Below are 23,978 nucleotides of genomic sequence, written 5' to 3'. Positions count from 1 at the left end.
ATGTTTAATTATTTACAAAGGTGGTATGTATGTGGTTTAACATACAGAAGGAGGTCGCTTAGCTCAAGGCTGCAAGGCGTCATGTCAGCGAGAAAAAAAGCTTTGGTACCATGCATCATGCATTAGGGGAGCATAAACTCATGACGAGGTTTATAGGCCCAGAAAGAAAAACCTAATTAGTGCTGCAGGTGGTCCCGTGATTCTCACGACAGAAATGTTTTTGGCAAAAACTGTCGGGTCATCGAGTGTAGCTTGGTCCTTTCTTTTGCAAGTCTGACACTTAACAACTCTGGAATTTCAACATTAGCTTTTTGTTTTCACGGAACAGTGTCAAAATTAATTAGTTTTCTTTTTTCTTCATCAGATACGTAAATTCGCCATGTTGCAAATTCATGTTTCTTCTAACAATCATAAATCCTCACAGCAGCAATATTTTAAATATGCACACCACCAGCCTGGAAGAAAACGATCTTCAGACACGCATTAAGGTGAAATATCCGAGAATCGAAAAGAGACTGAGAGAGCAGGCTCAGCCACAGCCTTTCTGCGTAGACGAAACCAGCGGCTGCATCGAGATTAAATTGAGAACGCCGTACGCTGGCCTGCCATTATGCTGCAAGCGTAACGACACGGTGATTTATCTTCATTACTTTCATACCGGCATCGTTAGCGCGAATAACGCTTGCATATGAAACGAATCCGCCAGTAGATATATAGCGCTATTTCTTTTTTTTTTTTTTTTTTGCGAGGAGCATTTTCTTTGAACTCACGGTGGGTTATCTTCTTTAAATTTACGGTGGGTTGCGACGCTGAAGTTTTAAATAAACGACCAGGGGCCGGAGAAAAACTTTATGCGTACTTTTTGCGAGAGCCTTCATTGCGGCTTCTGTAGCGAAGCTGTAGAGCTTCTCGTATGAAGATCAAATTACCAGAGAACGTGCGGCCAACTCGAGGACGCAGATGATTTCCACCTCCGCATTGTCGTCCATGTGCACGCTTAAAAATTTATGAACAAATTCTACGTCGCGAAATCTTGATTCTGGGCTAGGGCTTTTAGCTTCTCGAAAAAATAACAAAAGTGATCATTTAAATGTCGTGTCGATGCTGTTGAACTGTTTCACCGCACTCGCGTTACTAATATTCATTTATTGAATCAATTGAATTAGTTTGGTATATTCATTTGAAACTAAACTAAAACTGATGTGATTTATGTATTGTTACAAATGCGTATGAGACCGCCGTGTCTCTGAGCGCTTGAATACCTTGAACGGGACTGGACGAGCGATTCTGCCCATTTTACTGTCGTTTGGGGGGTAGTCGAGGCCCTCAAGATTGTGAATACGTTAGAAAAGATTAAGAACGAAGCTCCGTGCGCATATCCAATTTGTACACGCCATTTGGTCATTAGTTCACTTATTCGTTTGTTCATGTAATAGTTCGTTCATTCATTCATTCATTCATTCATTCATTCATTCATTCATTGTATTTGTTTCACTTCCAGAGAAATGATGATGTGCGTAGTAAAGAGAGCGTATACCCGCTAGTACAAAGTTTAGCCCTGTCCTGAAGAACAATGCTTTTAATTACGAAATAAAACCCCAGCTGTGAAACTGGGAGACGTTGCAGTTACGCATGGCAACAAGGTCGACAAGGCGTCGTATGAAGTGTGGAACCAAAACTTCGCTGCATTCACTCTGCTATAAAAGCAAAGCGAAGTTCACGATAAGATCGTATCATGGTTGCGAGATGGCGTGTGTGTGTGTGTGTGTGTGTGTGTGTGTGTGTGTGTGTGTGTGTGTGTGTGTGTGTGGTGTGTGTGTGTGTGTGTGTGTGTGTGGTGTGTGTGTGTTGTGTGTGTGTGTGTGTGTGTGTGTGTGTGTGTGTGTGTGTGTGTGTGTGTGTGTGTTGTGTGTGGTGGTGTGTGTGTGGTGTGTGTGTGTGTGTGTGTGTTGTGTGTGTGTGTGTGTGTGTGTGTGTGTGTGTGTGTGTGTGTGTGTGTGTGTGTGTGTGTGTGTGTGTGTGTGTGTGTGTGTGTGTGTGTGTGTGTGTGTGTGTGTGTGTGGAAGAGAGAGAGAGACCTCAATTTCTCACTTTTTTGTAACAAACATTAACTTACTGGTTTGCACCAACACCACAATTTCCAGAAACAGTGAAAAGGGAAATGGAAAGAATTTACCCAACACACATATCAGGTTTGCTACCCGGAATCCCCGGAATCGCGATCGAGGGAACGGGATAAACGGATTAAAAGGGAGGAATAAGAGGAATGAAGAGAGCATGTTATCATTAAAATTAAGGCACCGACGGCGAAGTGCGTATATCTCGAGTGCCTTTATGCTTTTCCGCCTGACGTGCTGTGACCTACTAGGGTGCCTCGATAGCAGCCCGGCTTGGTATCGAGGCTCCCTATGGCATGCAGCATAGCGGTGGCATCTATCGAGCGTAGCGCCACCTAGAAGACACTGGCCGGCCTCCGAGGTCCATGAAGCGGAGCAACGCACCGCGTCTCACATTTCTTAGGCCAAGTCGCAGCCAGCTTATCCTAATTTGTGCGGCGTTGTACGAGCGACGGCATTAGCTTTACGGTAGGACGTCCAGGAAGCGGCGGACACAACTTCAAATACAATCCAGGTTAAAAAACGCCGCGAGGCTCAAAGAAACATTCCTATGAACACAAACAAGAAAAAGAAAAAAAAAAGAACGAGGTGACAACTCTTCGTTGCGAAGAATTCAAATATATGATAAAAACAAACCCTCACAAACATGCACTGAATGAGGAACATTGGCAGTCACGGGAGTTGTTTTATTGAGAAAATTAAAATGCTAGCGCTTGACAGGAGCCACAGAGAAATATAAAATTACCGCAGTTGTTATTTGCAAGTTTCCCAATTCGGAGAGCACTTTTTCCTTGCCCTTTGACCCATAAATAGACACTATAAATCGCACATCTTTCACACCAAATTGCCAATTTCGCTTAGTCATACTATTTGTGTTAGACTAGACAGTGATAGCATGCTGACGACAATGACTTCCGAACAAGACTTCCGGCCCAGTCAGGCGAACTTCACATACTGCATCCCAAAGAAGACCGTTTATCGCATGGACTTCGCCGAAATTGACGAAGCCGCTTGTAGTTCGGCCGCAACAGGTATGGAGGCGGAGTTTCTCACTGCGATTCCAACGTGAGGGCTTTAACTGCAGCGATCCGTTGTGCGCAGTCACATACACGCATTGACTCGATATAGCAGATATTCCTTCGAATGGTCGGTCCCTACGTGGGAGACGCCCACTACGCCCTAAGCGCGTCCTGCAGGACACAAATAAAGTTTGTCCAGTCCAGTCCAGTCGGACACAGAGACAATAATTATGTCTGCACGAAAACGCAATCATCGGGGGCCGTATAGTTTTCTGACGAGCTGCCAAGTTCGCGTGCAATTCATTTGGGCCCATGCACGCTCGACCTAGTCATAATCACACTCGTAATTTTGGGACGCCATGACGTGATTTAGAGAACTGACTTCAACAAAGGAGATGCGATGAGTAATGAACACACGGTGCCTCTTTCGTCGCACAACTACAAATTAACGATGCAGGCTGTACGCTGACTGTTCTCTAGCGAGCCGGCAGTTGTGGCGATCGCTTTCCTGCAGCGTCCTTGAATGGAAAGCGCACGGGTTTGTTTTGTGCCGTTTAAAGCGTTTACTCCACTGTCACATAATTTGCACCCTTAAAATGGAATAAGAGTGTATGTCAGTCTAGAACTCACACCGTTACACTGTTTTTGTGTGTAAGGGTGTAATTTCATCCTTTTGAGGGTGTAAATTATTTTACAGTGTATAGCGCAACACAATAACGAGAGTTGTTGCCGCTTATGAATCTTAATAAGGGCTTTTTTTCCTCCCTGTAGCAAAGTGGTATATAGAGTGCACTCCAGTGTTATTTAGCTTATTCATAAACCTGTCCAAAACAGTCTTAGATTGATCAAGCGGTTAATCTGATGTTTAAAGTATCAAAACTGAATACATACCTCGAACGCCTGGCCCTTCGAAGCAGCGTATACCGTATGTCTCAGCTATCGTTAAAGAAGCTGTTTAACTAAGAAAAAAAAAGACATTTGAAAAAAAACTGTGCGAGATACGATTCTATGATCTACGGTGTTCGGTGGTCAGACATTTAAAGAGACAGTGCAACATACAATAAAGAGATCCAACACTGTAGGTCTTATAATTGTATCTTGCAATGTATTTTTGTAATGTTTTTTTTATTTGCCATCGCGTTGTGATCTTTGGCGTTCCGTTTACTTTATGCCGTTTCTTGTGGGACTTGTTTGTTTAAGCTCCTTGCGATGTGCTATAGACAGTCTGATGTCTTCTTCATGCTGGAAGGCAGGTGCGTATATGGTGACGGCACATTGTGAACAGTTATGCATACGTTTTCTTGGGGCGCGTATTCGGGTGTTTATTGTTTTCTCTTTGTTCGCTTTTTGCTTTTTTGTTTGTCTATTCCTTTATCTGTACGCAGTGCTACGCCATCAAGGAAAATCCGGCCTATAAAGTAGCCTACTTTCCCGTCTTCTTACAGTGTAACATTTAAGTGGCAGCAACACGGTATACCTTTTCGTGGGGGCACAGTGGCTGTGGCTGAGCACGAGGTCGCGAGTTCGATTCCCCAGCCGCCGGAGCCACAGTTTCATTGGGGCTAAATGCAAAAAAGTGGTTGATCCCTCTTATATAGGAATCGGTATAGAACACGAAAGTGAAACGTGTCTTCACAGAAGTAGTGTAATATTTATTGCACATTGATATATAATGTCTATTGGTGTTTTGTGGCTAAAGCGCCCTTAGGCGTTGATGCACCCACGCTGACGCCTGGTGGCACGTCTCCTCCATCACGACTACCAACGTCGATGACCATGAGCAACCGTCGTGCATATGGAAGCTGCACTACGCTGCACACGCTAGCACAACGCGAAAGACGAAGCACGTAACTGACACACTAATACAACGCGCAAGACAAAGCACGTAACTGAATCGTCACCGAGTCAAATCAGCGCGTACATCGCGTCGTAATTGCAGCCTCCGCGATCAACTTCAGAAACATTTTCAGAGCTAATTGCGGAGGCCACGCTCCGCTGTGCTGAGTACGGTGAACGCCACCTAGGTGGCGTTGGTAGTGCTTCTTGATGCCAGCGTCCCTTCGAATGCTGGCATCGAGGCGTCGTAGTGCTGAGACCACCGAAGCGTTCACTGTCGGTGCGCGTTAGTGTCATAATGCAGTACTTCTCTTTTCTGCTCGTAGGCGGCGGCACCGCCCCGAGCAAGAGCGCGGGTACACGGAGGAGTGTTAGATATATAAGGCGCGTCTGTGTAGCTCTCTGCAAATGCGTTTGTGGCGCAATGGGTTAAACGCTCGGCGATCTATCGTCGCGGACCGAGAGGTCGTGTGTTCGATTTCCAAATTTTGCATGTTTGTGGAACTTTTTCTTCTGGTTTCTTTCTTTGTATTATGTTCTATGACGTATTTCCGTGACGGAAATACGTCAGTGAAGTCTTGGTGGACCCCGGCATAAAACACTTTCGTGTTAAAAAAATATATCGTGCAGTTTTAGCAATTGAAAAATGGTCAGCAAGTCAGCGGCGGCAAAAGGTGTAACGTATCGTTAAATAATTCTCAGTGGACACAGAGTTAAATTATTGTTTGCGATAAGTAGTACTGTGCAGTGAAGTGATGCCCGTATGCTCCGTACTGTGGACAAAACTTGAACTGAGATGTGTGTGTAGGCCTGCCAACCGTTTAGTACTTCGAGAAGTCCTGCACCAATAGGTGTGGACTACAGAGTGCATATGATATCCCCCCCCCCCCGTATGTATATCAAATCCCCGTTGCGGCATTGCTATCTCTATTAGTGTCAGTGACAATTTATTTATTTATTTATTTATTTATTTATTTATTTATTTATTTATTTATTTATTTATTTATTTATTTATTTATTTATTTATTTATTTATTTATTTATAACGTAGACAAATGATAGATGCACTTTCTAACTGATTCTCTCCAAAGCAACTCATGTATAACAGAACAAAACAGAACAGCTAGGTCTAAGGGGCGCTTTAAGGAACCCCAGGTTTTCAAAATTAATCCGAAGGCTTCCGCTACGGCGTCTCTCGAAGCCTTCGTGTCGCTTTAGGACGTTAACTCCCTGAATCAATTAATCAACAGCACATTAGTTCCCATCGTGGCACGCCGGGAGACCTATACTTATGTGACGGCGCGTTAACGCACGACGCGAGTTGGACACATGCCTTTAAACTCGGTCATTCGTGAATATCTGACCACAAAGCCACCAAAATAGAATTAAAGCGATTAAGTATATTTTCTCCTCTCCCAGGAGCATATCATGGTTTTAAGGGGACGGTTGTATTTCTTGCCCATATGCTTACGAAGTTTTAATAGTTGTAATCCGGTAATAAATATTAAAATAAAAACATAACAAATAAATGAAAGCTGCTCGTCAAGGATGACTGAGAGAGTGAAAATGAACAGCCTGGAAATGGAGAGAACGACATGAGCGAGTGCAAACTAACTTGTTATAATCTATGCGTAATAACAGCTGTAGGTAGCTTTACATAAATAGTTTAGGCACAACTCTGCGTCCTTTGTTTTTTTTTTCAAGCGAAGCGAAGCGTGATGGCTTCCGACGCCCAGGCGAAACGTCAGCGAAGAGCCGCGGACCCCACGTTGAGGGAGCGCCATGTCGAGGCCAAACGTTAGCGTCGTCTTGCCCTCCAGGAACCCGACAACGGTGGTGCACGCCTCGGCAACGCTAGCGCCAACTTGCCCGGGGCGACGGCCAGGTTTCAACGCGAGTTTCTCAACCGGAACTTCGGAGTCAGCTGCAGTGCGTGTTGTGCAAGTACGAGCACAACGTGGTACTCGTCAGTGCAATTCGTTCGAAGGAACGCCGAAGAAACACACGACAAGCTTCGCTTACAAGGGAGGGGCTACTGATTTTTTTTCTTCTTGAGAACTTTAACGCAGCATCTTTAAAGTACTGATCATAGTTTCGAATTTCAAGATAAGGCCCCAAAAACAACTGAAAGGGTCATTATTAGTCGGGAATAGCCACGTAGCCGTTCACTACAACTTTTAGCCGCCCAAAGTGAATGTGTCATCACGGGACTTAAAATTCTAGAGGTCTGTATATTAGAGGTACAGAGGGAGGAGTGCATGATATGGGGATAGATAGTGTGAACGTCATCTTTGAAACAGAGGGATGGCGCCAGTCACCAAGCTCGTTCTTTTTATTTTTTGCCCTGCGTCTCGGCTCGGCTCATCATCCGACGTTTCTGGTAACAAGATGTCGAATCTTCAAATACCTTCTTACATTAGGCAAGATTGTGTAATGTTCCCTTCCCTGTGTCCTTCCCCAATCTCTGCCACTGACTTACTTCGGCTTCCCTTTTTCAGGAGCCCTACCAAAAAAGGAGCCCTATAGAGAAAGCCTTAGAGAAAGAAGGAGCCTTAAGGCTTTAGAGAACCCATTGATTGATGGATTGATTGATTGATTGATTGATTGATTGATTGATTGATTGATTGATGTTTTTTAATTAGCACAATATGTTTCCAGCTTCTCCACAGCTATAAATTGGTAAATGTACCAAGGATGATGAATGGTGAAGTGAAAGATTTGAGCAGTTCGTAGCCAAACGTAGGGCAGTCCAATGCAAATAAAACATGGTGAATAAATGGCAAATAGATCATGTATATCACATTTCTTACAGTATAACGCTTAGACAGTAAAAAAAAACGTCTTTTAATGTTAACAGACACTTCGCAAACGCTTCACAGACAGTCTCTTTAAACAAAAGTATAAAGAAGTAAAAAATGGTTCTCTTTTCGCACAGTTTTTGAATACCACGAAAAAACATGATACATGATTAAATCTAAATACACACGTAAACAAACATGCCACACTTGAGGAACCTACGTAAAAAGATAACTACGCCCGCGTTCACTTCTGCTCGAATGCTGCGACATTCTAACAAAGCTTACTCGACTGTTCCTGAACGTGAATGGCGACGTAAACCGCCTAGTGGCGGGCCACCACAAACTGTGGGCGCACTCAACGAGACGTCCAAAATTTTACGGGGGGCCACATCATTCTTTCAGCACGCAGAAGCGACTTCAAAAGCGAAAGGCTGCCAACGTTGTACAAGTTCGCAATGTTCGCAAGTGCGTTTGGAACGGAACAACAACGGAAGGAAGTACAACTCTTTTCCCTGCGGGCCCGCCAATAACGCAGTGCAAAGCTCGAAACGCCCGCGCGCTGACGCTTTCCCACATTGACTGAGAGCGTTGCGGTCGATGCAAACTAAGTATGGATCGATGGGAACAATAAAGCCAACCGCAAGTGGAACTCCGTCGCTCTCTGCCGCAACTCCGATGCCGAGACGGCGACCAGCCGTAAGAAACAGCAAATAAATTGGCCGCTTCGTATAAACCACGGGAGAGGCTCGTAAATGATTCTGCAAGCTTTGAAAAAGAGCGGATGTCTTGACTTGGGGAGCAAGTACCTCTCGCACACTTGCCCAAAACTTTTTTTTCCCTCCTAAGTTCTGTGCGTGGAGCTGAATCGAAACCCCGAGGTCTGTGCTCGTTTGGTATTGACTTATGTGCCCTCAATAATTCAGCGATTGCTTTTCGGCCTTCCTTCCCAGCTCCAGACGAATTTTCGGCGACTGCGAGCAGACAGCTCTAATATTCTTGTCAGTTCAGCTCCGTGAAATATGAAATAGAAACAAATAACTGAATTGCGACGCTAGAACTAAAGTGACCCCGCTGCGAGATTATATCGAACATGCTGACGAGCCGGAATTTCAAACCTCAATAAGAGTAGAAATAAATATATTATTAGCTGTTTACCACTGAGCGATGTGACGCGGGCTGTTATTATGCATCAGTTGGGGTGAACTAATGGATGACTGGAGAAACGGCCGCCATGGTCTGATGCGAACGTTTCGGCAAAGGATTTGTATTCGTCAAGGCAACAGTGGCCATGGCTCCGAGCCTAAAAAGAAAGCATATCAATGCCTTCTCCTGTTCCACTAAATACAGTGTACACGCATTAATGCGCATATAAATTATTCCTATAGGAGAACAATAGACCAATAATTCGACGTACAGGACACTGAAGTTCGGGTCTCAAGTGATTTTGTATAACGAAAAACATGTAAGCACTGTCCAAACTATAAGCAGCAGGCGCCTCTTGTGTACGACGATCTACTCGAACAAAATGGTAACCTTCTAGAACAGATCGGTCATGCAAACAGGCCGTTGAACTATTGGGTTGACTGAATAAAAAAATTAAATAAACAAAACATTACGACAAAGTTGGAATATTTCAGGGAAACCTAGACGGCGCTACGCTATACTTAAAGCGATTGATTGGAGTGCTGTCACTGTCAGCTGCTGACAATCAGTCGAAGATTAAGTTTTCTGTCCTTTTCCTTTCTCTCTTTCTTCTCTTTTCTTTCCCTTTTCTTTTTTAAGTTTCAATGGCTAGGGCATTTACAAATGCCTGCCCGAGGCAAAAGACATCGCTGCAGTTCATCATCATCAGGCCTTGTTACGGAAGCAAATATAATAACATGAACAACAACAAACACACACAGTGTCTCCCGAAAATAAAAATCGAGACGATATATAGACGTCGCGAACGGAAGTAGCGACCACAACAGGCTCATCGCCCAGAATTGAGTTCTCTCACTACGTGCTGCCAGTGAACGAGCGGCACTCGAACGTGAGTGGTGGTGTGAGATGAACAAAATATATGTATATATATTTCGGCCAAAGCAGGACACATCCCCTGTAGGCCCATTTTCCTTCTTTACTTTTTCTTTTTACTTTGTATTAGTTGATTTGATTTAATAATTTATTTTTTGCTTGCTTTGATAGATAGATAGATAGATAGATAGATAGATAGATAGATAGATAGATAGATAGATAGATAGATAGATAGATAGATAGATAGATAGATAGATAGATAGATAGATAGATAGATAGATAGATAGATAGATAGATAGATAGATAGATAGATAGATAGATAGATAGATAGATAGATAGATAGATAGATAGATAGATAGATAGATAGATAGATAGATAGATAGATAGATAGATAGATAGATAGATAGATAGATAGATAGATAGATAGATAGATAGATAGATAGATAGATAGATAGATAGATAGACGGGCGGGCGGGCTGATTTGTTTGTTTTTCACAAAAAATACATTGTTTCAACGGCATTTCAAGCCCAGACTGCATCGACCAAAATGTCGCCGCATGGTGACAGAAAAAAAATGAGCACGGCCGAAGTAGACGTCCTTGAGTGTGGTTTGAGAAATGATAGTGCACCCGTCGAACGGTGCAAAATTACACTACAATAAAAAGCAATCGAGGAAGGAAACGTGCAAAGACCGTCGAGAAAACCGTCGTCCCCGCCCACACGGTCGCAGCAGCCCGCCCCCACTGGCTACAGGATCGGCCGGGCAGCGGATCGAATGAGGGCACACCGCCAGGCACGCTCGTTACGGCCAGAAGGTGGCGCTATCCCACTTCATCTGCGCTCGCTCCCAAACGACAGGTTTCGACTGACATCACTCTTTTTTTTTTTTTTTTTTCCCGAGCCCGACAGCTACGTTCATTCCTCAACAAACCGAAACCGCTCTCTCGAGAGGCAACCACGTTGTGCGTGTTTCGAGCGTATTTTCGGCGTCGCGGCGTATACCGGCGTCGACGCGGAGAAATTACCCAACGGAGTTATACCAACCTCACTGAACTGATGTGCAACGGTTTTTCAGCGGTGTGATTTAGCCTAGCGTCGGCGCTGGGTTAAATCCCTCGAAGATGTCTTACCAACTAGCCCAACTTTGCTCGTCGCGTAAATTCTGTACTGTGCGACGACCCCATTGCAATGTCCATGAACCGTGAGGTTACCGAGTGAAGCGTAAACTCCGCGGCACGTAGTAGAAGCCACGGGAATAAAGGGGATTATTGTGCTCCGCGAAGTCGACGCACCGGGCAGTGTCACATTTAAAATACGTTTGAAAATGCGTTGCATTTGGTTACCATTCTACGCTATAGAAGCCCGTAGGTTCCCAACCACAATGGAATGGCTCGCGTTCTGCCGCACCGTCAGCAACCCCGAATTGCTCGAACCTCACCAAATCCACGCATTTGCTTTTGGGAGAGAGGGTGGTACCTTGCGTTTTAACTTCTCAGATGAACAGGTGCTAAGTTAGAGTGTAAAAGCAACTGTATCCGGTCAGGAATGGGAAATTCAGCTAACGCGTTCCAATCAAGCGTGCGATTGTGCGAGAGAGCGCATGTCCTCCCGCGAGGACAGTGTTGAGCGCAGTCTAGAGCTCCAGAGCACGTCATGTAGATCCCCCGCTGCGGTATCACATTGGTGGGCAACTGAGTACAGAGAACAAACGGTCGTGTCCTGTCGTATCTCCATCCGTATTACAGAAATTGCTAATTGCCTAACAATGAGTGCGTTCCCATTGTGGCCAGCATTGAAGACAGTCTAGTTTAACTTAAGAAGACAGCTTTGAGCCCAAGTAACCTAACGCCCTTGGAAGACATCTCTGCAACTTTACGCCACCACGTGGCAAAAGAAAAGGCCAAGAAAAGCACATATTATCGCTGTACTTCAACACTTGAGTGCGTGAACCTATGAAAAATCCAACGTATGCTATAGCTTGCGTTAAGCTCATAAGAAAGCGTGACTTTCCGTCAAGTTGCCAAGCATTAATTCCGCTCAGTCGCCATATTGTTCGGGCAACAAAGTACCCTGCATTCTTTTATTTACGTTGATTCTGTCTTCGCGAAGCTGTCTCTTTTGCCGGCTTCATCAGAATTGGGGGAGAGAGTGAAGCTCTTTATTAGAAAGCAGAGATTTTTGCTTGCGTGTATACAGCCGCTGACATGCTCGACACTTAAGATGGCCGCTGTTACCGCTGTTTACTTAGTCGTCTGCGGTAAGTATTGGAACGCAGCCAATAAAAACGCGAGTCCGAATGAACTACGGTTTGCTCCCTCCCTCTCCTTCCCGTAGTTCGCACTACTTTTTCATGATGTAAAGCTTTAAGACAAGACTAATGAGCAACAGGTTTGTGAATACGTATTTTATAAGTCTATTTTCATTCAGTTGGAGGGAAAATAGTACATCATTACTAGGAAAATGAACACCAGCAGACGTTTTTTTATTATTATTATCATTATTTCTGAATTTCTTTCTTTTTTTTTCAATTTCGTGCCCGAACCTCAGCGCCAGCACGTCAGTGTGACGTCTCGCATTTCGAGATATTATCTCGTGAGTAGGCGCTGTCGAAAGTCATGACGTCACGGCAAGCTTTGATGACGTCGCGCCACGCGTCTTTTTGTTCTTGCGTCTTTTCTGGTTTACCAAGCCACCTGTAGCGGTAAAGGTGGCCGCTTTGCTATCGCGGAGGCGTAATTTAGTGATGCAGTTTGACAGAAAGAGAGGATAATACAGCTTGACCTGGTATCAGGGGCGTTCGAATACGCATCGAATAGTCGTTGGTATTCGATTCGAGAATTCACTATTCCAAGTTATCAAATATTCGTTTCGATCTGATACTATGAATTACAACAGTTCTTACAGTACACAGGGATAAATTAAGATTCACCTGAATGACTCTTGGTGGCGGAGAAACGCAGTTGTTGCGCTGATGATCCAGTCCCTGAACCAGCGCATGTAATAGGTTCCTTATACATGACAGTTATCAGCCGTTGTGAAAGCATGTCTCGCCTTAGGCAGCCTTCAAATTCACTGCCGCTGTTTAGACAAAGCAATTGGCCAATTTCACCATGATTGGATTCCTTCAAAAAAATGCGAGGTGTGGTATTGCCCATGACTCCTTCAACTATCAATACACTCTACTACATGCATCTGGGACGTGCTCTTCCTTTTCTTCATTACTGAAATTACCATCGTGCACCCTGATATGATCGCAAGTTCCTTTTTCTCTCATTTACAAACTTCTCAGTTAACCTGACAACGAGTTGTTAACGGAATCACATGTAACAGAAAACGTAAACGAGCCTTTTGTTGCCGAACAGGCTCCGCGGAACTTTTAATTTTGCTTATATATATATATATATATATATATATATATATATATACGTTGGAAATATAGTAGAAGGTCATTTTTTTCTCAAATATTCGTATTCGATAGGACTCGTAAATCTTGCTATACGTGCACCCCCTACTTACTATTCTTCATTATGCGGTCCTATGAACCCTTTCTTTACCATCGCCACCGGAGATCTGTTACAGTCATCTTTCGTACTGCCACTAACTCCTGCAGGGCTCTATATTTAGCCCTTGTCACTTCTTGGCCTGGTGGACGCGCGTCATGTTTGCGTCTCGTGTTTGAAGACAAAGCGCACTCAATGCTATCAGGCGCTGCCCACTGCAGAACCGCGTACCGCAAAACAAAGACACTCGACTTCGAGATAGAGCTTCCTGCATTGACGCTCTGCAGCCGCTCGTTCTTTTCCGCCACGGGCACTCAGCTTTGTTGCCAACAAGCTCTTTGCACTTAGGCCGAGGACTTGTATGTACCGATGCAGGACAGCGTTATTCGGAATGACGAGGAACACGTCCTTGTTCCACCATGCACTTGTCTGAGCGTGCTGCACCGAGCCTTACCCCGTCCGCGGCTGCGCTGTAGAACGTGGTTCGTGCACCGTCTTTCGTGTGCGCAGTTGAGAAGGTATCATGCGTAGGGCGCATGTGTGCAGTCGGCGTCGAAATTGTGAGGGACGCGCGGGCTCATCGGTAATACTGGGCCGCGATTTTGTAGCGAGGCATTATGACTTATTCTACTCTCATCATCATCATCTGATCATCATCCACCGCTCACGGCCGGCTGATGCCGTTGATAACGCGAGCGGACCGTCGCTCCGACCACTGACAAAGCGCGATAAGCGCGAAAAGGCATTATTACCGGAAAGGCATCGCTACAAACTACCGACCCTGACTATACTACGGAGTTTGTGACAGCAGCCAGTAAAACAGTTACAACACGGCGTTGGCCACGTATACGTTCTATAGTACCTGCTGACAACCTAAACTATAGGCTGCGTGTCCAAGCTGCGTGTCCAGGCTGCGCAGATATTCGACCTTCTCCCAGATGTCACGCTCTTTAAAGCCGACCGAACATTCGTATAGCACTCGGAGGTGCTTGGTTCGCGACGAGGGACGAGACTTGGCGTCGTGAATGTGTAGCATGTTCTCGTGAAGGAAAGCTATAGAAACAGAAGAAAGGAAACGCAGGGACGGTAACCATACGTGGGGTAGAGGGAGGCACGTCCTGTTTGCTACCCTGCACTGGGGGATCAGAATAAGGGCTCTAAAAGAAAGAAGAAGGGGAGAGAAAGAGTACTAGCGGCGCGCACATGTGAAGATGCGCCGAGTCCACAAACGGCCGAACAGACTCGCTGCGTCAGCGACGCATGTGGCCTTGGTACGAGGATCTCCACTTCTGAAAGCGGCATTCTGTCTAGTCGGTTTAATGCGGCCCGGAGAGGACGGCGCCGGATGCACTAATGGAAACAAAGGAATATGAGGTGTTCGATAGCCCCCTCAAGGTGGATATAAAAAAACATGGCCCCTACTACCATGTTCGCTCGCGGGTTATGTGTGTGTCATCTCATGCGTTATCGCATTTGTTAGGAGCAGCAAGCTATGCAAAACAAAAAAAAATATCCAGATTTTATTAAGGAGTATCTATCTATCTATATCTATCTACCTCGGTCTCCAGTCTGGTGCTGCTGTCTCTGAAGCAAGTGTACAACATACACGTGACACGAATATGTTCAGCGACTAATGATTATAATTAACAGCCCCGCTTCGGGGCCACACGCCTCGTGCTGCACGGGCGTTCTGTTTCGCAGAAAGGTTCAGCACAGTGCGCCGGTTAGGCGGAATGGTGACACGGTGACAAAGTTCGGAAAGTGGGTTGAGCTTCCTTCGTTCTGTAATTGACTTTTTCACGATGTAACAGCCATTGCATTAATCTGCCCCATATCACAAAGTGGCATTTGCACTTTTTGGGCAGTAGTCCTTCAAACGTACTCCTCCTATCCAAAGGAAATAAAGTTGATTGATTGATTGATTGATTGATTGATTGATTGGTTGATTGATTGATTTGTTGATTGATTTATTGATTGTTGATTGATTGATTTATTGATTGATTGATTGATTGATTGATTGATTGATTGATTGATTGATTGATTGATTGATTGATTGATTGATTGATTGATTGATTGATTGATTGGAATGTGTTCAGACTGCCTCACGCCGGGCTATACTGAAATCGCGCGTGGTCTTTTCAGGATTCTCCTCATGGACGCCACTTGAGCAACACAGCCTTAATTAAGTTCAGGGACATGACTTTCAGACCCTGTTCGACTTCGTTCCACTGCAATGGAGCGAAGCTACATACGGGCGCCACTTCCACGATGCTGGACGGAAGCAATGATGCAAAGTACATTTTAAAAAAAAAACGGGTTGCATAGCTTTCATGGGATCATTGGCTACGCTGAGCCACTGGAAAGCCCATCAACTCGCTCAATCTTCTGCTCCATCACGCCCGCATCTTGTGTTCGCGCATGCAACCGACACTGCCGCATTTCGGTACATTTAACGCTTTCGAAAAATCGAGTTCGCCCCCATTCGGTTGCGCCTAGCTTTTAGACATGAAGGAGCTGCTTAGTACGGCAATGGAGGTTTCCTGAATAACCGGATAATGCGATTTATTCTCGCTAAAAAAACATGTAGGGTGGAAAACTTTGTGCCCTCGGAGAAGAAACTCTCGTGTTTTTTGCAACCACTCTATCGTAACGTAACGACATAAACTATTGCTATTAGTCAAATGACTTACTTTTCACAACGTATTTGATGTATCCAAACTGATTTCACTCTAAACTGTTGTTGCGACAGCCGCAGTGGCCACGACAAAACTGCAAGCTAGAAACTCTGCGTCGACTCATTTCTAACGTGCCATTCTTCTCGTTCTCTATTACTGATATGCAAGCACGAATGGTGCTTTAATAACCGTTTTCAATAACATTTTAGGGCACTAACTGCCCGTTAATTCGTGACAATAGTGATCTTTTCCTCTAACACTGATTATGTCCTTCGTCCAGTGTTTACTTTTGTTCAACTTATTCTTGATGAGAGAGAAAGCAAACTCCTTATGCTCGCCGGTTATCTAGTGAAGTGGCCGCTACTCCTCGTAACATGTCATATTGTGGAGAAACCAGCTTTAAAGGTACGTGCCACATTCGTGCAGACTAACCTGGCCCTGCTTCCGACGCCGCCGGCTTAGTTATGTAAATAACGAACTGTACGCAGACAGCGGTGACAGGACGTACAATTTGCATAATAAAAAACAAAATGAGCCTTCTGTTCACGTATCCTACGCTCAAGATGTGCACACCATTGATCACATGGCCACGCGTACAGCGGTTATACAGTATAAGGTAGTATGAAGCGGCTTATGTTTACAGGCCCAAAAAATGCGACAAATGAGAATGGACGGCAGTATCGCATACGGGTGCAGCAGCTGTTTCGGTCAAAATTGATTGCACTCTCCCCGCGACGAAAACAACATAATTGCAGCGGCGAAATAAATAATTCAAAATAATGACACGCCACGAAACCGCTTTTGATCTGAATATCATCGAAGTGAAAATTTCAGGTGATCATTAGCAGTGTCTTTAGCATGCATAAGTGTGGATTAAGAGCAGTATACGTGGTCATAAATTATCTCAAAGTGACTTTGGCTGTTGCTGTTCGTTGGATTATTGTGATGATGATGATGATGATCACCGTTTGCTAACTGGAATGTATGTATGTGTGTATGTATGTATGCATGTATGTATGTATGTATGTATGTATGTATGTATGTATGTATGTATGTATGTATGTATGTATGTATGTATGTATGTATGTATGTATGTATGTATGTATGTATGTATGTAAATACGAAAGGACTTGTATGAACTGCCCCCTCCCCTCTTGTGTGATGCGTGACTATCCCACGTACAGCTACTTCCGGTGTTGTTGCCTATAGTGACACTATTTGGGTGTTTGTGACTTGTGTCCTTGTGTGTAGCGCTTTCTTTTCTTTTTTTATTCTTGCTTGAGTAACGTATTTGGGATTTTGGAATAGCCGCCTCCAAATGGGCCTACCTTTTCAATTTTATACGTTTGAACTTGAAAAATAAGGTTCGACTCCGTTTGTTAGTGGCTCGATCTGTTTAACGGGCGAGCACTTTTTGTTTGCTTATGACTCGTACTTGTGTGTATGCGTGTTGAAACATTTGTCTTCATCACGTTTCTTTTCATGACTCATTATGACTGAGTAATTTTGTATTTGTAATTTTGGGATAGCCGTGCCTAATGAGGTCTACCTTCCTACTTTTCTACATTTAAAATTTTAAAAAGCACGTATCCTTACCCATATTCCTTGTCCATATCTGCGGAGGCAGTGACCGTTTCGATGACTTGCTATAGTCAGCGTAATGGCTAACGTGTTCTCTTTGTGCTCACTTGGACTGGTTCGTACATTACTTATTGCGACTTCGTCGTGCCTGTTTCTCGCCCTCTGCTTCCCGTCTTCGCATTGATTTTTTTTTTTTTTTATAAGCTCAGGTGTTCGCCTATCTTCCTCTAGACTATTTCCGCGTGCCTAGCCTTCCAAAAACAGAGTACCTATAGAAGTGTTTCCCGCGCTGCATGCAGACGCCGGATGCCCGCCGGACCCTCCGGAGATCGTGAACGGATACTACAACGTAAGCGGCGAGGAGACGTGCTGGCGCACTCCGTCCGAGGGATCCGTGACGCGCTACTACTGCCTCGAAGGGTTCGAGCTGCGGGGACCCCGGGAGCTGGTGTGCCGCAACGGCTCGTGGGTGGTGCCGAGCCCGCAGCTGACGTCCTCGGGGCCGCAGCGGGCTCCCGCAGCGGGGAGGCCCTTCAAGAACATCATCTGTGGTGCGCCCCGTCCTCTGAAATGTCGTATAGAGTTTACATCGCATATAGGCAAAATAATAAGTACTATACAAGAGCGCAACCTCTTTAAGCCCACAAACCTCAAATACTATTCCACATCACGAAAAAATCTGAACTTGTTCACCTTTACTTCTGACCATGGAGAGTACAATAGTTGAAAAGAAATCAAAGAAGTGTATTTGAGTAAATAATTAACTAGCACAGAAATTAATTATGAACTACCCAACACTGAGAACTTGTTCCAGCATATAAAAAAATGGTAGTGGCTTTGCGTTAACTTAAATCAGTGTTTGCATGCACCAAACTGAGCGTATCAGAAGTGATACGTTGGGCTATTTGGAGTTAAGTGTGAGCTATTCTGCTTCTACCTCCGTTTAAGGCACGAATAATTTTTTACTATTTGCGATCTCGGTCTCCTAACAGGCTCACTCTTTGAACTAAGATCACGCTTTGTGCTACGACATATACTTGGGACCATGGACTAGCGTGGCCTGTGCGCCTCGCTCTGCGAAAGCACTTTTAAGTTTTTCTGCGAAACATTATAGTATCGGTTTTCATTGAAGCTCTAACTCTTGCGAAGCATCGGCACGAAACACAGCATAGTACCCTCACACAACTCCGAGAGGAGTTCTGAGATCCTGCCTGTCTAATTTTCTTTATTACTAATTATAATTGCAAACATTTGTTTTGATTTGAGTATAAAACTGTGCATTCGTTTCTCTCTTTCTTTTCAGAAATCAATGGCCAAGCCAAAGTAGGATGGAACACATTGCTCACTGCCATCATGACAACACTGCCTGCGCTGCTGTGTCTCCACTTGACGTCCTCCTCGACGTAGCACCCAGTGGCTTTTGTTTGCCCTTGCGGCGAAGATGGTAGCGCTGAAATCTGCTCGGATGCCACGGCGCACGAAACCGGTGGAGAGAAACATACGCCTCGAACGCAGCGACTTGGCCCTCAGTCGCTCAGTTCGAATAGCGGCTCCACTCTGTGAACGCTAACAGTGTGCATGTGCATGTGCACCGTGCCCATTTCACGTGCGCGTTCGAGTACTTAGAAGAGTCTGCACTATAGCGGACGCCAAGGAAGTATAGACTGAAGAAACCTCTTCGCCTGTTAACCTCTGCCAGTTTCGTTGTTAGGAGCGCACTGCTTCTGTGTGCGCGTTGAAGAGCGACGCTCTGCCCTATGTCCACGAGTAGGTACATTGAAATGACGAAAGAAAAGGCTACGCAGTGAGCTTTCGAACAAGGCTCGAAGGGGACCCTGAAAACATTTTGTCGGAGCGGCAGTTTCTCCCTACTTTTAGACTTTGTGCCATCGTAATTAGAAAGTTTGAAACGACAGAAAGCTCCGCTGGTTGTTAAGGATTCGTGGTTTGAAATGTTAGGCGTAGGAAACATGGGACACGGCGTCTGTGTTGTCCTTTTCTTTCCTCTCGTGTCCGTGTTTGCTAGGCCTAACCTTTCAAACCATGGAAAGCTGCATCACAAGGGAGCCGTTCTAGAGAGAGAGAGAGAGAGAAAATGATAAATGAAAGCCAGGGAGGTTAACCAGGACTGAGCCCGGTTGGCTACCCTACACCGGGGGAAGAAAAAAATGGGAGAGAAAATTAAGAGAAGAATATAAAGTCCGCTGGGGAGAGTCGTTCTAGCGTTAACATACGACAGAATAAGGCACGGATACCACTGTAGCACGGACGCGCGGCAAGACAGCAGCAAGTTGTCATCTTGGCTGAAAAATAAGGCCACATTTGACGCTGTTTTCAGCCAATTTCCGTGGAAGTGTTGCCGCGAAGACCCACTTCTGAAAGAAACCTATGGAGTAGCGGCGTATTGTCAAGAAGCAACTTTCCTTCCTTGAAGAGATGAGTCGTGCAACATAAGAACGTTCTATAGGGTGCTATAGTTGGTCTCACTCAGTGTCAAAAAATGTCGCCATAAGCCCTGCTGTTCCCGGACACGTCTTCCCGTATTCAGGTATAAGTTGGCACTATAGTATGTATCTGCTTTATTGCAATTGCGCAATACAGAGAGCCGGACAACATGTAGGACGTACGCCGCTCACAATGCTATGTGGCTCAATCGTCTTTTTTTTTTTTTTTTTTTTTTTTTTTTGAAGGGGAGCGGCGGAGTTCTCTTGAACATAGCGCAGAAATTTCACATAAAAAGGAGTACGACTTACGCTTCATATGATCGACGCACATTAAAAACTTCTTCGTCTCGAGAACAGCGAACCATGCAAGTGGTTCACTCTGCAACCTTAACACCTAAGCCATGCGATACTTTCAAAAATATGTCTGTAGTGTAGCTTAGGCCAGAGAGAAATCTGTGATTCGGACCTTCGTTCGTGTTTTCCACAAACTATGGAAGCCAGGAATTATCACGAGTTCATATAGCTATACTTTAATGGTATAAGGATCTTATTTGACAAGAGTCCTGTGACAGTACTTTTAGGAGCAACATCCCTGTGAAATATTTCTTCCTCCATGGCAGTATAAAAAGACCTCTTCCAAAGTGTCGATGTTGTCGTTGTTTTTTCTATCTCTCTATACTTTCTTATTTTATTTATTTATTTATTTATTTACACTGAAGGCAGCCCAAGAGTAGCAAACGCGCAATATCATGGCTTCTGCAAGATAGCCTGTTTGGCTTGGTGACTTGTGCATAACCGTGCTGCTACTTTTATCGCCCTCTTTCCCCGCTGGTGATGCAGTTGCCGACGAGTCCCATTTTCCCGCACATGAACCCAGTCAACAATGGCGTTCATCTTACCGAAAGCAAGACGATCAGACGGAATAGACGAAAGTCATTGAGGAACTGAAACTTTAGACCACGGGATAATCAAGTACGTGTAGTTCAAAGTAGTCCAGAAGCGTTTTGTACTACTCCCCTAATAGACTAATATACATAGTGGGGGCAGACGTTGACCCCCCTTGCGCGGCGGCTGTTAATAACTCACGGGACTTTAGTCCTTATGGATGGTGTTCGTGTGACATGCCTGGAAAGTCAGTCACGCTTCAGCTCGACCACCTCGTACCCGCTGGCCTCACGAACTGCGATCGATATCCCTGCCTGGCGGAGGTCGACATACGCATCACAGCACCAAGCCTGCTCACGTGTTCTCCTAAGATTGTGTCGTAGTGTCATCTCTCCAGCACTGTGCGCGAGAACGCTAACAATAGAGGACAAAGACTATTATTGTGAACTTCTTAATAGTGACTGCTCCAAATCATGCGCCGGTAGTGACCTCGAAACAAAGATGATCGACATGTCTGCCAATGTGTGGTGAACACGTTTGCCATGGCCAAGCCAAGAATGCTTCTTCTTTCTCTCTCTCTGTCTCCCTCGTTTCTAAAAATGCATTTTTCGAAGATATCTTCCTTGGACGTCAGTGATACCGAAAATATAGTAAGCTTCCTATTCCACTGCCCATGTGTTCTCTTTTTTTCCTCTCACAATGATCTCGCCGTAGGTACTTCTGGTGCTCTCCGCAGAGTATACAGATGTGTCTCGTGTACGCCGTTTCCGTGTGATTAATTCGTGAATAGTTCCGATTACTAACCAATCTGCAATAACAACCCACACGCTTTATTTTGGTATCTTTTTTCGGTATCCGGAATTTCTGTGAATATACACTGATATCCCTGATATCGCACTGACTCCGTATTTTGCCTGGGATATTCCAAGATACACTTCGAGTGCATTTCGAGGCTTAGCATGAAATGGTTAGCTTAGTGAAATCGATACACAGAGCAGAGCTATCAAAGTTACAAATGCGTAGGATACTAATCGCAGTGACGCATAAGATATATTTAATCCTGCGCATTGACTTGCAGTGTGTACACCATAAGAAGCATTATACAAGTGCTCTTCCAAGAAAAAAAAAAGAAACATTTATGGAGTGTACTACAATCGATACCCAAAGTTTAACACCTGAAATACGTTCTCTTCTCCACTCCAAATTGCTCCTACAGCTGGTAAACCTCAACAGACAAAACGTTACTAATGTGAGCTCATTTGCACGCATATCGCGCGGTATGCCATTGATGCAGAGGTTATTTCGTGTGTTGTCAGGGAACGCACGAAGTTGACAGTTAGCTAGAGGGGTCAAGGCCAGTGTCCTGAAGGAAGATTAAAACAAGATTGAGGGACCTAGTTGCGCACGAGAAACTGCCAGCGCTGCTGCAAGATCCGAGTACGCCATGCAGCTCAATAAAGGATGACCCGGGTATCAGGTAAGTTCGAAGTGGAGCAGGTAAGACAGGATGCAACCCAGCAAGTTGTTCGCATAAAGCATGTCATTTATTTGTGTTTGCTTTCCGAAACATGGCATACGTACTTTCGTCTTCTTGAGAATCTGCACGCGCTTGGGTAACGTGTAATGTCGGAAGCCAGTGATGGCGAAAGTTTTGGTTTCAGTGAGCTGCCAGATGCGGGTGCCATTTTCAATTTTATCCATTGGCGAGCCCGCTTAATTGATACTCACCGTAAGCGTCTCCACACATACACACATGTCACTATTCAAGCAAGTGAGAAGCCACACAAGCCAGCAACTACTAAAGATAGTATGGTGCAAGTGTGCTCCACCTCAGGGCGCGCCAACGACCAAGGGTAGTGACATCAATCTGTCACCCCCTATCACCTTCAGACATGCCATCGAGGGTACTACTTTCAGTTCGCTCTTATTGGCAGAACCATGGATGTCGAACGTGACTAAAGGAACCTGTTGGTGGTCACACTTGCAGTTCAATTTTGCCACAGCTACTGATTTATTAGTAGATCTGCTGATCTTGTTTTTTTTTTATTTGTAGTGATTCAGTAATAAAGCTATGGAATCTACTTATTTTAGCGTCGTCCTAAAAAAACGATGACAAAATCTACTATTTATTTCAAAATGCTTTACTTTTTCTACTACTTTCTACTACTACTTTTTCAGTAGATAACTGCTAAAGTGCGATCAAATTTTACTTTGGCAAGCAACGAGTAATATGTTGATTCATTTTACACAGCACCAAAAATACGAAGGGAGAATAGGCGACATGTTTTAAATGCGAAGCATTTCTTGCCGGCGGCTCTGTCTGTTGTCCCGCATTCCACGATCCCTACGATCCCACCTTTCTTTCCTCTAGGAATCCGGAGCGGCGCGCTCGACAGGTGGTGCGACAGCTGCATACTCCGATGGGGGCGCCACGGTAGTTCCGCGGTATGAAAATGACGGAGCGCGCGCGCCTCATTCTCTCTCCTGTGCAGCGCCGCGATGAGCGCTCGGGCCGCTGCCGCGAAACCATCTCCCACTCAAGCTAACCATCTCCCCGCTGCTTCGCATCCACACATGGTTCCCTTTAGCGGGAGATGGAGTAATTTTTTTGCTAAAATATGGTCGAAAACAGACGAACCACTTCAGAATTCCGGGGGGGGGGGGGGGGGGGTTATTATGTACGAATCCACCTAGTGGACTGCCCACTTTGGCTGTCGCGATTGGTCCCATCACCACGAGCGCGAAGGTGACAGCCAGTCTCCTTCGCGCTCGTGCTGCTGGAGCCAATGGCACAGCCGAAGTGAACAGTCCACTAGGTGGATTCTTACAGAATACCCCCCCCCCCCTCCCCTAGGTACCGGATGTCATCTGAGGGCTTTCTAAAGTTGGTTTGAAGGTTGTAATTAGGCATCCTTTCAGTAGTTATGGTGTTCAAGATTAGCTGTGCGCCATGTGGTTTTTCAAACAACGCACTGCGCCACGGATATTGGAGGTATTGTGGTACTAGCTTCACATATGGCACATACAGAAATATAGCAATAAGCACGGGATCCGTGCCAGTAAAAGTTTCGTCTAAAATACCTCTTTTGTCAGCATAAGAATCTACTG

At 45.0% G+C, this 23,978-nt stretch overlaps 1 protein-coding gene across 4 annotated transcripts in view; it reads left to right on the top strand.

The window, feature by feature from the left end:
- The window catches only part of LOC119455782 (uncharacterized), a 162,246-nt gene extending 140,699 nt beyond the window's left edge, over positions 1-21,547 (top strand). For all 4 annotated transcript variants that reach the window (XM_049669301.1, XM_049669299.1, XM_049669298.1 and 1 more), the window contains exons 4-5: positions 17,841-18,092; positions 18,845-21,547. In XM_049669301.1, the coding sequence (XP_049525258.1) occupies positions 17,841-18,092; positions 18,845-18,948 (356 nt within the window). In that variant the 3' untranslated portion in view covers positions 18,949-21,547. The remainder of the gene's footprint in view (positions 1-17,840; positions 18,093-18,844) is intronic.
- The last annotated feature ends 2,431 nt before the right edge of the window (positions 21,548-23,978 follow it).

The sequence above is a fragment of the Dermacentor silvarum genome, chromosome 6 (assembly GCF_013339745.2).
Source record: "Dermacentor silvarum isolate Dsil-2018 chromosome 6, BIME_Dsil_1.4, whole genome shotgun sequence".
NCBI lineage: Eukaryota > Metazoa > Arthropoda > Arachnida > Ixodida > Ixodidae > Dermacentor > Dermacentor silvarum.
This window is presented reverse-complemented; position numbering and strand designations above follow the sequence as displayed.